General features: G+C 32.1%; 1 protein-coding gene across 21 annotated transcripts in view; it reads left to right on the top strand.

The window, feature by feature from the left end:
• Positions 1-8,301, top strand: part of LOC143249348 (3',5'-cyclic-AMP phosphodiesterase, isoforms N/G-like) — a 163,579-nt gene extending 155,278 nt beyond the window's left edge. For all 21 annotated transcript variants that reach the window (XM_076499028.1, XM_076499050.1, XM_076499049.1 and 18 more), the window contains 4 exons: positions 1,438-1,592; positions 2,006-2,128; positions 2,533-2,715; positions 5,306-8,301. In XM_076499028.1, the coding sequence (XP_076355143.1) occupies positions 1,438-1,592; positions 2,006-2,128; positions 2,533-2,715; positions 5,306-5,620 (776 nt within the window). In that variant the 3' untranslated portion in view covers positions 5,621-8,301. The remainder of the gene's footprint in view (positions 1-1,437; positions 1,593-2,005; positions 2,129-2,532; positions 2,716-5,305) is intronic.
• The last annotated feature ends 6,614 nt before the right edge of the window (positions 8,302-14,915 follow it).

The raw sequence follows: 14,915 nt of genomic DNA, 5'->3' as shown, positions 1-14,915 counted from the left end.
CCACAGAAAATATTCATAAATTTATTTTTAGAATTTTCCAACAGTTATTTTCAGTTGCTGGATATTTTAATGTATTATTTATAACTTCTCCTGCTAACATTGTGCTGTCTGCTTGAGTATGCATGCTGGCTTTATTGCAATACTTTAAAATTAAGTAAATTCAATCAAGAAGATTTTCTGACTGTTTCTATTTTTAACTATTACAGCTGATAATTCTGTATCACTCATAGCTCAAACAGTGCTATGAAGCAAAAATTTGTGATTGTTTGAATATTCAGATTCTATCTAAAGTTATTAGGTTTTCATTTTGTTTGTTTGTGTGAACTTAAAAATATATAGTTGAATGTTACCTCTTAAAAGCATATTCACTTCTTGGTAAAGATGCAGTTGTTGAAGGTTTGGGTTTTAAGGTGTATGACCTTTGGTGTTTCTTTTGAGTAGAATTTTGGTTTAAAGTTACAAATTATTAAGGTAGAACTAACTATATATTAATTTTAATGTGTTGCTCTCATTTTCAAAACATTTACTAATTCTCTACCTGTAAGATGACAGTTATGAAAAGATGGGTGTCGTGTTGCTCGTATGGGCACTTAGTTCAATCATACTAACTTACTTGGTTCACGTAGGATTAGTTCAAATTTAAAGATAGTTATTTACTGTTTTAATGTCACCTCGAATCTCTAAAGCTGTAGTAAATAAAATTCCTAGAACTATCTAATAGTAAAATCTTATCAACAATTGTAAATTTTCTGAATAAACTCTCATGATTTAACCAAGTTTTGTCTTTATTTTTGGATATGGATTTTTTGTGTTTCTACATGAACATTTTGTGTTTCTACCAGTATTAACATTAGTTTGTTGCAATTTTATTGATGAATCTTAGTTGAATGGAGAGAAACTACTTCTTGTAGGAACACAACATAGAGGATAATGTTTCAAAGGTCTTCTGCCTCTCATCTTCGTTTTATTGCTATCACATGGTTTAACCCTTTCGGGGCAGTTGGCGACCTCGGTCGACTTGAAAGCTCAGTACGGCAGGCAACCTTCCTTTATTCCTGTTATTCTTATGTATTGAATATAACATGTATAGTATTGGGTACAATCACAGAATATTTCAGGGACTTTTGTTGAGTTATTGCCGAGATATCATGCTTTTAGTACTGATACCGTAATTAGTTGAAGTACCAAACATATATATTCAGCGCCATGCCAAACATCAAAATTTTTTATTTAGCTTCGAAAGGGTTAACCATAAAATGTGCTGTACTAGAGGCTCAAGTTTGAGAGAAAAAAAATTATACTTAGTTTGTAAATAGTTATATATATATATATCTTTTAGACAAAAAACTATATATTTCTCAAAGCTTTATTTTATTATCTTTATAAGGTCTGAATTTACTATTAATGTACCACAAAAGTGCTTGTTTTCTTTTCCAGTGTCTGAGCTAGCAATAATGTACAATGATGAGTCTGTTTTGGAGAATCACTCTTTGGCTGTTGCCTATAAACTTTTGCAAGATGAAAATTGTAACATATTTGATAGTCTAAATAAAAAACAAGGACAGACACTCAGGAAGATCGCAATAGACATGGTAAGTTATCTTTAAAATTTTCATCTTTTAAAAAGAACAAAATAACATTCATTCAATGTTACATTTTGAGGGTACTTAAATAGGAATTTTTTAAATAAAAAGACATTGAGGTGTTGGTTTTATGTGTATGTCATTCATGTTCAATGCACTTCTTTATCAGTTGTTGTAAGCACTCAATAGAATTTCCCAACAGTTCGGAAAGATTTCCGAGCACATGTTTGAATCACTCATTCCTTCTACTTTTGGATGGTAACTTCAGATGATCTTAGTAGAAATTTTTATAAATATTTAGTAACTGTTTTAAACTGTCTATGCAATTTTTTAAACTAATCTCAAATCCTATCTCCTATTTTTATTAAGGTATATTTCTACCTTATTTCTTTGAATATAATACACAGCATTAAAACTTTTAGGTTCTGGCCACAGACATGTCCAAGCACATGAGCCTTCTTGCTGATTTAAAGACAATGGTAGAAACAAAGAAAGTTTCTGGGACTGGTGTAGTGCTTCTAAACAACTACACTGAAAGGATTCAAGTAAGCTGAACTGTCTTAATAATCTTCTTCAAGAACTTCATAATTGATTTTTTCTTAATCATTTCCTACAGTTTTTGGTGCATCAAATATCTTACTGACTTTACATAGATGATTAAAAATTAATACATCCTAATCCTTATCTAAATTTTTAATACATTCAGTTGTCTTACCAACTTTCCTTGGGAGCTTCAGAATTGTTGTTCCTTAATTCTTTTCTGCATTTGCATGTAAATTGTTTAATGTATTTCATTGCAGTACACTAACCTTTTAATCTTCATCTGTTAAATATTGTAATACAATTTTTATCACAAGTCTTCTTTTCTCTTACAATATAATTTTGTTCTTTATGCCTAGAGGAAGTATTTTGGTTTCGTAAACTTATCATTGCTATGGAAACTATGCAGGTTCTTCAGAACATGATCCATTGTTCAGATCTCAGTAGTCCAACAAAGCCATTAGAGATGTACAAGAAGTGGGTGGATCTCCTTATGGAAGAGTTCTACCAACAAGGAGACAAAGAAAGAGAACAAGGCCTTGACATCAGCCCCATGTGTGATAGGCACAATGCTACTGTCGAGAAGTCTCAGGTAATCACTGGAAATTATGAAGAAAGTCCTTTAGAACCTTGAATAAATGTTGTTGTTTTCACCTTATATGACATTTCAAAAGTTAAGAAAGGTATTTATTTTTCTGCTGTCAGGTGGAAAAGAAATTCAAATTCACATATTCTTGTATTCTGAGGCCTGTCCTTATAATTGTTTTGTTAAAACTTAGAGCTGATAATTCACTTGTTCCAGCAATTACACTCTTGTTTAAGAAATATTCTATAAAGTATGCACTGTGAAATATTTTAGAATTATGTATGCACCATTTGGGCTGGGGCTTCACAGGGTAGAATACAAAGAAGAACTAGAATTTATCATCCTGATTAATAAGATGTGGAATATCTCTCATCTTCTTTCCTTTAAATAGTACTCAGTTCTATAAACAGTTTTAAAGCCAGGGTTGCAAAACTGGGAACATTACTGTCCATATGAGATGCATGGAATGTGTTTTAACAATGATCCTTTACAGTTTTTAAGTATTTTGAGGAGCTATTGTCAGTTGCATAGGTAAACTTCAAGTACTAGAGAATGGAAATTATTGAAAAGTTTTCATTTGTTAGTTGCTCAGTAGGCTTGTGCATGTGACATAGAGTAACTACATGTGCAATTTAATGCACAGTGTTGGTCACCCAAGATTACCTCCTTGTCACTGATTGAGAAACAAAACAGCCATTAATTACTGATATAATATGAACATCTAATTTAAAGTAGCATGTTTCTGATAGTTTGAAAATATCTTTATCAGTTATTGTTTGACATTTTAGTTTGTTGTAAAATAATGTTGAAAATCTTTTTGTTTAAATCTGCAAATAAAAGATCTTAATTAGAAACAAACAGGTTATTATATTTTTTTAAATACAAATAATTGTGAAATTATAATATTCTCATGTTAAGATGAGGATGTTTTACTACAAAATTTAAGAAGTCTTTAAATTTAATTTTAGCAAAATATTTTAACAAAACCATCACTCATTTTCATGTCTGTATCTGAATAACAATCATGAATATCAAATTTACTATTTTGTATTTCAGGTATTGAATCTTGTACTTTTTTATATCAGAATAAGTTTTTGGTATCAAATCTTATAATATACTTTTTTAGCTGCAGTATAGCAGCTCATCGAATGGCTCCGAGATTTTTTTCAAGAACAAACTTTTGGTTCGTAGCTCTGTTATCTCTTGACTGTTTTGGTTTGTAATTATAGTTTTAGACTCAAAAGGTTAAACCCTTTCAGCTGATGTATTTAACCATGCCCAAGGTCTCGTAAATTAATTTATTCTTACCCTGCCACCTGGCATGGACCAATGGTTAAAGAACTCAATTCATAATCCGAGGGTTGCAGGTTCGAATCCCCATCACACTAAACATGCTTGCTCTTTCAAACAAACTTATCCTGCCTAAAAGAATTTCAGTTTGAGGGAAGGCTGGTAGAGATTCTGATGAGTAATAAAATCAAATTGGACATACATGTACACTCCATGCTTGATGTTGCTGATGCCCAAAAATATAGTTGATAAAAAGAAAAACAAATGGTCTTGCAGATTTGTTTACTTTAATCCTACCTAAAATAATTTCAAGTACTGCAACTATTGAGGATTTGCTCTCATTTCTTAGTCAGGGATATGTGCAGTAAGAATGTAATTATTAAAATTTGGTTATTTAAAATAATTAACTCATGAATGTATCTATTCACAAAACTATAGATGAAAGTTAGCAATACAAGAAGAATATTCTCCACAAACAATTTTTTTTGTAAATTTGTTATTAAAAGCAGTAAAGCTGTTATAAATATGAAAGCTGATATATAAACATTTATTGGTAAGAGTTCCAAGTGTGGAATTTTAGTAGAAATATTATTAAATAAACAACTTCTCTAACTTAATTTAATAGTTTTGGTGTAGAGACTAGCTTGTAGATGGCATTTGAACCCTGACTAACAGTGCATAGGTGCAGTTACCATGGATCTTTCTCCTGCTTAAACTCACTCTACAGAACTTGGTTTTATTTATCTACTTGCATGTAACCATTCTGATTTTATGAATTAAAAAGTTATTGGAAGGAGGGACTTACTATTCTGTTCTGTTTCATTTACATTGTGAGATTGACGTGTTTAATTTTATCATATATTTATGAAGTTTGTATTTTTTTACATGGACGTTGGTTAGTTTGTGTATTAATAATTTATTCAGGTTCTTAACACACAAATTAAAATACCATCCACCCCAGTAAGTTTAGTAAATGTCTACAGATAGAAAAATCTACCATTTTGTCTAGGTTGCTTATAATTTTAACTATATATAAATATAACTCATTAAATAAAGAAGATTGTATTTATTTTTATGGAAAACTACAGAATGTATTTAAGCACTTTTTTGTGATAACTAACATCAGCAAAGAAAGAAACATTTTCCTAAATTTAATTGTGAGTAGAAAAAACTGGGCATTTGTTTTTCTGAACAAATGATCATATGATGCTGTAGTTTCCAGCATTATTAAGTCTGTTCTTTTTAGTACATTTTGCTGAGTCTTCCCTTTACTCTTCTCAGTGGAGTTGATTTGATTGTTTTACAGGTTGGGTTTATTGACTACATTGTTCATCCATTGTGGGAAACATGGGCTGATCTCGTTCATCCTGATGCTCAGGATATCCTAGATACATTAGAAGAGAACAGGGACTGGTACCAAAACATGATTCCTGCCAGCCCCACAACCAGTACTTCTGATCTCAGCCATGATCAACGATCCAGTGGGGAATACTCAGGCAATGGTACAAACCCACCACCAAAATTTCCTAAGTCTTCAGATAAAATCAAATTTCAGATTACTCTAGAAGAACCAGAGGAAGAGTACTGGGAGGAAGAGACGTTTAATAAAGGAGAGACCTAGTAGATTTCTAGACTGAAGAACTAAAGGAAAGTGAACCCTTGTGATAAAGTGTAGCTGTTTATGAAACTTTCTGGTGTAGTATAAAAAATGATTTCTGGAGTTATTTTGTGGCAGTGGGTTCACAACTGTCGTGATGAGATCAGGTGGATGTTCTTGAAGTATTCAGCATGTGGAAGAAGGAAACAGCTGATGATAAAATCTAGTCCTTTGTCTGTATTACTGAATTAAAAATACTCATAATCTCAGTGCTGAACTACAATTTACTGTTTGCATTAAAAAATATGTTTTTTTTTATCTAAAATTTGTTTCTTAATTTATTTGACAGTATTTACCACTCCATCTCCTTTCCTTATTGTCAGGTTCAAACAGTTGGTGTATAGACTTTATTGCTAATGCAGCTGTTAATGTTTAATGCCATTCTGAATAACTTGCTATTTAAAGTAACATATCAGTTGATGACATTTGTAAAAGAGGATGATTAGTTTCTTTGTCAGTAATAGGTTTTTGCAGATATTTAGACCAGGAATGTTCAAGATTTGTTTTAATGTTTATTAGTAAATAAAAAAGTAGTATTGTTGTTAAAAATAATAAATTTGCAAATTCAGTAAATAATGAAAAAATCTGTGAATAAAACCAAAAATTTCTAATGCAAAGTATTGTTTCTTCAAAGCAGTCTTTTACAAACATTTCCTGGTATTAGTGATGCATCATGCAATTGTTAATTCATCAGTTTAACACCCAGTACTTATGAAACTAGAAGAAAAATTAATAACTTGGAATTGTCAACATCTAATATGAACACTACAGTGATATAGAATATCATGTTCTGTCTAATAAAATCTCAAGAGTCTCAATTTAAACTCAAAAGTCTAATGCTGAGCCCACAATATGAATTAATCGTTGCATAATGCATCTTACATTAAATATAATCCTGAAGAAATATTCATGTGTCTTAAAGAAAAAGAATTTCTTTATTGATATCAAATTCAAATTAGTACCTTCTCAGGGTTAATATTGGTAAAGAAAAATCCACCTTATATAATTATGCCAAGGTTAACCCCTAATTGTTTAAAAGGGGTTATTTATGTTTTTTGCAAACATTGTTTTTAATAATGTAAATTTGCCATTAAAAGTTTTAGAATGAAATTTCTGCCTTTTATGAGATTTGTATGTAGAATGTGAAAAATTTAGAGTATATATACATATATATATTTATAGAGAGAGATTACACTTTTTTGAATGATGTGTGAACATAGGTTTTTCCCTAAGAAACATGTAAGAATGAGGGTAAAATATTGCTTTCTCAAACAAAACATGAAAAGAAGAGCAAGTTTGGAAGAGTAAATGTTTCTATAGTGTACTCCTAAAATAATTCAAAAGTAGAACCATATTCTGAACCAAACTTTTATGCTGTTTTGTTTTTTTGTTTCTACATACATATAAATATGTGTATAAATGGTTTTCGTGAACATTGAGCAAAGCATGTGCTAATCCTGAAATTATAATGTGATTTACTATGTTTTGATTCAAAGTCAAACTCTTAGCTTACTGGTTAATGCATTGTAATGGTGACCTTATAATCAATTTATCAACTATTCATCTTTTGCTTTGTAGTTGTTCTTTTATGATGACTTCAATGTAGATAAAAAACAAATCTTAACTACTGAAGATCTTTGATACAGATATATAGAAAGATAGTAAAACTGAAGGCATTATTCTCTATGTGATAGCATGTTTTACGCAACTAGCTTTTAATAAACTTCAGCTAAGCAACAATGATACGACTGGCTGTATCGCCCAGCTATAGCAGTCAGCTGTCTCATCTAGCAGCTGTTTGTAAAATAATGTTGTTACTAGGTGTATAAGAAGTTTAAATTATTTACCATGTTGAGAATTATAGTGTTGGTTCTGTGTTTGGTGAACTTAGAAGTCATGTTTAGAGCTTTTCACTGAGATATGTCTTTAAAAATGTAGAAATATATTTTATAAATTCACTTATAATCATATCAGGATTTTTACTTTTGACACTGTGCATGTTTTACTGTTGCTTATTAATAGCTTTGTGCATGAATAAATAGCTCGAGTGAATGAGTGTCTCTTAAAAAAATACACGAAAGTTTTTATGAACGATCTCAAATGAGAAGCCAAATCTAGTCTTAAATCATAGGAATTACGGATTGTATAAATTTCGTTAGGGTGATTATTTGCATCTTAACCAGGTGTGTTTTAGAACTGAATTATGCACAGATAATGCCGGCTATCAGAATATCTGGTGTATCTTCAAGAAATTGAATACTTGAATTTAATACCTTTAGAGCTACCATATAAGACAACTTCATCCGCCTTGCCAAAAGTCATTTCCTATTGTTTTAACAAAGAAACTCTGACAACCAAGGTTCCTCGACACTGATGAGAAATATATTACGCTTAAAGCTTACTTAACAACGCAACGATAGCGTGTGTCATTACAAGATGGCGCTTACGTAAAGTACTATCATTTGCTAGTGTTTCTTGTCGTTTAGGGAAGAAAAAGTGTTGTGAAATATTGATTAAAGGGTTAAAAGCTTCCAGTATTACAGGATGACCTGAAATAAACGCATGCTATTTGTCATTTTTACAATATCTGATGTACATTTGTATATTTATGAAACTTCAAAATAAAGACTTGTTCATACGACTAATATGTTTTGATTTCATAATATAATAAAAGAGTAAAAACTCTTATTTCAATACTTTGTCTTCCCAGTTTTAAGTAAATTGACATTACCAAACCAATGGAAAAATAATCTAATTGTCAGTATGAATCCCTCAACTACAGTACCAGAGGAAGTTTAGCTCTGCGTGTCGTTTTTATTTTCGTCAAACAGCAACTGATGACAATTCATGTCACAAAAGTGAAAACGCAGCAAAATACCGTGTTATAGTAATATAAACCTAAGACAGGTTTCGATTACACTTAAATCGACGCCTTCTTTGACCTCCCAGATTTGAATTTATACTGACTACCATACTAAGTGTTGCCCGCAGTTATAGTTACCTATCAAACAACTATCTTCCACAATCCTTAAGGACCTGAGAACATCTCGTCGTCCACTGTTAGCTTTACCTCGGGGTTTCGTTTACACTTTTTGAAATGGAATTTTCCTTAATCCCCTAGAGATGGCGTACAATGCACATTAAATGATGCACAAAATTTACAGAGACCGTTTTCACACATTATTCGATATGCATTATTTCCAGTACTAATAAATAAATATGAAGAAACCTTTTTATCGCCTATAAACCATGAACTTGTTATCAACAAGAGCAGCTTAACTAACGAGCAAGAAAAACTGCGTGCAATTAAAACTAGATTATTATAACTGATGAATTTCCTCTACACTTTACGTCAACATCGCACAATAACACGAAAGGGGCATTTTATGGTGTGATTACTGGAAATTACTTACAGTGATATTATATAAATGTAGAGGCGTCGCTTCAAATATTTCTCTTTGCATACGGATGATCTCCATCAGTTTTAAGCGCCATCTTTTTTAACAGTTTAAGAATGAAATACTTTTTCATTTTATCTTCTGATGAATTACAGATTAATCTCTCAGCAATAGTATAAGTAAAGACTTCTGATGTTTCTAGCCAACAAGAAATAACAAATTAGCCTTATATTTGAATAATAATAATTAAATAGGCGACTGTTTTGTGTGTGTTTCGAAAGTTTAGGAGCCAATGAGGAGGGCTCTTGAATGTTTGGAATTCTATGCAGCCATTTATGTCCTGCAATGAGCTGTACTCACCATAAAAGCAATTATATTAGTACTTAACCCTCTTCTGAAGATTATTACCATTTTCGCTTTATTTTTAATTTTGTAGATTATTTTAGTGATCACATTACGACGAATATAAAACTTAACGTTAAAGCTGCCTACGCGTTAGTTCATGTTGTAAAATATATCACGTGATATAACGATGACTTTCAAACAATAGAATCGTTTTTCTGAAGGATTACTACCAGAAATCATTCACCACAAAACTGATAACAAAAATACACAAACATATAAACCCATTGCTATATTTTGAATCTGTGATAAAAATCATTTTACGTTTTGTATTTTTCAATCTAAAGGCAAAAACACTAAAGTTAATTTTTAAAACTATCTCCGTTGCATTGCGAATTGATATTTGGACTAACGTCGTCAATTATATTACTGCCACACCTCAAATACCAAACACAATAATGTTTAAATTGATGTTTTCCACAACTCAAAATTGTTCCATTAGTGAACAATGATCCAATATTTTTCCCCCAAGAAATAAGCGCTATCGGAATTTGTATATGAACCACCTAATCACCTTTTACTTATAAAATTCCGTTGTTCTCTTTCTCGGTCTATCCTGCTCCTGTCTCTAGGAAAGTCTATTAGCATCATTATAAATGTCATTAAAAAGAAACACTGTAACATCACATCTAGAATATATTGAAGAATTAAACCTATTGTTACTATATAGTCGTGATATACACACATGTCAGTAGATAGATAAGTGCATTTGTGTGTATCTAGATGGATGGATATGCAGGGACAGATATCGACAAAACTTTTTATGAGTGCACAGAGGTTTGTTCCACACGTATAACAATGAAACAAATATATAAAAAAGTACACGTATCGAATCTTCATTTATAAAAAATATATTTTTTTCGATATCAGATGTTTTATAGTTAATGTACACATACTTATAAGCCTGGCATGGCTAGGTGGTTAGGGCACTTGATTCGCAATCTGCGTGTCACGGGTTCGAATCCCGTCAAGCCAAAATGCTTGCTGTTTTGGCCGTGGGGGCGTTATAATGTGATAGTCAATCCTACTATTCGTTGGTAAAAGAGAAGCCCAACAGTTGGTGGTAGATGATGATGACTAGCTGTCTTCCCTCTAGTCTGTCACTCCTAAATTAGGGACGATTAACGTAGATAGTCCTCGTGTAGCTTTACGCGAAATTTAAATCAAATCACATTCTTATGAAATTCGTATTGCAATAACAATAGTCATATTATCATATATTATAAGTGGAAAATATTTGTATAAAAGTTTCCAGTAAAAGTTCCAACAGATATCCACAGTTCGTATTAACAGCAGTTTTAGAGGAGGCAAATCAGTAAAAATATTAGTTAGCTTTTCCATATTTATGTCAGAAGACATACATAGTTCCATTTAAAAAACAGCTTTTGGCAAATTAAAAGGAATCGGCTCCAACATTGAAGTTTATTTATTACGTCATGGCACCCAGGAGCACAGTGTGCAGCCGTCTTTATAGATAAGTGCTTTTGTATACAAAGGGATAAGTGCTGTGTGTGCACAAATGGATACGAGCTGCACGTGTACAGATAGATGATCACGTTTATAAGTAGATATATAAGTGCTGTGTAAATACTTACCTATGTAAATAGGTAAGAGCGTGCGTGCAGTTAGGTAAATGCTCGGTCTCTGTGTGTAGATACATATAGATAAGTGCTGTACGTATAGACAGATATATATATATATGTTTATTTATAGAAATAGAAAGATAGATAAGATGTGTATGTATACATGGGTAAATAACTGCATGTGTTAATTTCCAGATAGATAAATACATTTTGTTTACCTGTATGGTATTTTAAGGTAAACTTGATTTATTCTAAGACTGGCTAAGATAGGTCCACAGAATAATATGAGATTCGATCAAGTTGTCTATTTACAAAGTAATTCTGAATTATCTGAACCTGACCATGTTAGTGAAGGAAAACGACTGGATATAACTGTGAAATACACACTAAAAGCAACTATTATTTAAACACAAGTAACAGCACGTGTATTTAACACAACAAGTAATCACATTTACAAGTGAGAGATGATATAAGCTGTTTGTTCTCTCGAGACTTATTTCAGACTATCTTTTCCTTAAGCGTTAATACAAACATTACGGTATATACTTAAAGCTATAACACCATACGTTTTCAAGGCGACTTACGTTATCCACGTGACTGTCGATCATTCCCATTGATCATGAGGTAGGTTGTAGCCTTTAGACCAGTAGATCAGTGTTTCTTAACCTAAAATCTACTGTGTCCCGGAAGATGTTTTGGGTATTTCACTGCCCTCCGGTAATATTACTTACTATATATTCATACAACATTTTGCATGCCCACTTACCAGGTTGCGCCCCGGCAGTTGGGAAACTCTGCTATAAACATCGCTTGACACCAGTGGAAAAAACCACTGTCTATATTTATATATATTACGGTTAACCTTGAAAAATGTGTTCCCTCGGAAGACAAAAGAAATATACATCTTATATGAATGGCACAGAACAATAAGTAGCTAGAACGATAGGAACTTGAGAGTTTTATGGATCATATGTTATGTGAAAACCTCACAAACACCAGAAAAAGTGACTTTTTTGGGAAATTGTGTATTAATGCAAGGAGGTAAAAACCACATTGTTCCTGTCTATTATCTAACGAAACCTCATCTAAAGGAACGAAATTTGGAAATACTGAATAGATAGGTATGTAAGAGAAAATGAGTTAAGTATCTTTTAAAACAGAAGTGATTGTCAAACATTGTATTTTTATAACTTATTTCAAGCTTTGACTTACAGATAATTTCGAAATAATTCCAATGAAGTATTTAATTTTTTTTGTAATGTTTGTAGTGGTTTCATTACTTCTCAGTACATGCCTATATTTGTATAGGTATAATTTCTATCTTTGATTTTTATTTTCTTGTTATCATCTTATAAGCTAAAATAACCCTGCATTTCTTAGAAAAGTCTCCTTTTCGTCATTACAGACCCCATAGTTACAGAAAACATTTTTTTTCTTTATGAAAACCGTTGTTCATATCCTAAGCCTAACAGGTAGTGTTGGAGCCGAGAGACTGTATCAACAAGCGTAAGAAGTACTAAACATTTATAATTACTTCCGTCTGGTCAGCATCATATTTTAACACCTTCCTGTTTACGCGCCTCCTGACGACGGACAAGTTAAAAATAGTCAAGATGAGACCACCCCGGAGATTACTATTACACGTGAAAGAGTTCTTTCAAATTGAAACTGTTACACCTTACATAATAGTACCAGGAAAATATTAATCTTGACAGTTTACCTTAACAAACTGGACTATATAAGCATTTAAAAAAGGTCTCCTTAGAACTCCAAGTGCTTTTCTGTACACAAGTCTTCAAATAGTCAATTTTACACATTTGCTCTGAACAACAACCGTTTGAGTAACAAACGTGTACATAAATTTGTGCTTTTACCTGTTAATCTGCTAAAGCATAATTATTAATAGTCAAAATGACTTTTTAAAATAACATCTCTTGTCACTTCATTATTGACAAGAGTCAAAGATTAATATGTATTAATCGCTTCCTAACAGGAACGCTCCTTGTCATTCTGGAGCCCCAGGTAGAATTCAGTAACTGTGAACCCATAAAGAAAGGAAAATTTAAAAGTAGATTAACATGAATAACACCTGGGGCCTTTCTATGTATGGGACCTCGAGAAATTAATCAGTTTGCCCAATAGGTAAGACCGCCTATGCTTCCTAATTAGTGGCTCGGTATGGCCAGATGGTTAAGGCACTCGACTCGTATTCTGAGGGTCGCGGGTTTGAATCCCTGTCACACCAAACATGCTCGCCCTTTCAGCCATAGAGGCATTATAATGTGACGGTCAATCCCACTATTCGTTGGTAAAAGTGTAGCTCAAGAGTGTTGGTGGTAGGTGGTAATGACTAGCTGCCTTCCTTCTAGTCTTACACTGCTAACTTAGAAATGGCTAGCACAGATAACCCTCGTGTAGTTTTGCCCAAAAATTCAAAACAAACAAATTCCTAATTAGTAATCAACCAGGTGACGTTGTTTGGAAACACAGTTCCAGTGGTTCTGGTTCTTCATGACAGGAGGCTGTAGTTTTTATTTTCAAATCTTTTTTTCTTAAAAATGAGAAGAAAACACGCAGCAGAAGTTATATATATATATATTACATATTATATTATTACATATTACATATTATATTATTACATATTACATATATATTACTTACTTCATAAAACCATTGTTCTAGATCAGTCACTTCTGACTTCATGGTTCCAGTAAAGTATATTGCAATTAGTTGAGCGTAAAACGCTAGGCTATTCTCTAAATATTGTATCTGATATCGTACGGGGAGATGATGTTGGTTTATGATGACGTCTTTAGATTTCGTTTCGTATGCTCAGGTAAGAGGAAAGGTTTATGTGTTTATTTCATGATGAAGGTAATTTGTGAAATTCATAAATAACAAACATTTTCAGGACCTACATTAATCAAAAGTTGTAACTGCCTGCTGTCTTCTATGAATTATAAATTCGTAAAATGCGTGGATAATACGTTGGACTCGACTTTCTTTGGGTATAACCATTAATTTCTAAACTAATCAGCGATCATAATTCCCCTAATCCAAAGTGATAAGAAAGACTCCATTATAGTACTTTTTAAACTAATCAGCGATCACAGTTTCCATAATTTCAAAAGATAAAAAGACTTCATTTTACTTACGTATAATCACTAATTTTTAAAATCCTCAGCTTTTATAGTTCTTTTAACCCCAAGTGTTAATAAGAAGTCAATTCTACTTCTGTGTAATCAGTGGTTATAGTTCTCCTAACCCCAAGTTGTAATAAGAAGTCAATTCTACTTCTGTGTAATCAGTGGTTATAGTTCTCCTAACCCCAAGTGTTAATAAGAAGTCAATTTTACTTCTGTGTAATCAGTGGTTATAGTTCTCCTAACCCCAAGTGTTAATAAGAAGTCAATTCTACTTCTGTGTAATCAGTGGTTATAGTTCTCCTAACCCCAAGTGATAATAAGAAGTCAATTCTACTTCTGTGTAATCAGTGGTTATAGTTCTCCTAACCCCAAGTGTTAATAAGAAGTCAATTCTACTTCTGTGTAATCAGTGGTTATAGTTCTTCTAACCCCAAGTGATAATAAGAAGTCAATTCTACTTCTGTGTAATCAGTGGTTATAGTTCTCCTAACCCCAAGTGTTAATAAGAAGTCAATTCTACTTCTGTGTAATCAGTGGTTATAGTTCTCCTAACCCCAAGTGATAATAAGAAGTCAATTCTACTTCTGTGTAATCAGTGGTTATAGTTCTCTTAATCCCAAGTGATAATAATTAGTCAATTTTACTTTTAAGTAATCAGTGGTTAAGGTTCTCTTAATCCCAAATGATAATAAGAAGTCAATTTTACTTCTGTGTAATCAGTGGTTATAGG

Source organism: Tachypleus tridentatus, chromosome 4 (assembly GCF_004210375.1).
Source record: "Tachypleus tridentatus isolate NWPU-2018 chromosome 4, ASM421037v1, whole genome shotgun sequence".
NCBI lineage: Eukaryota > Metazoa > Arthropoda > Merostomata > Xiphosura > Limulidae > Tachypleus > Tachypleus tridentatus.
Note: the sequence above shows the minus strand (reverse complement) of the source record. Positions and strands in the feature narration are given on the sequence as shown.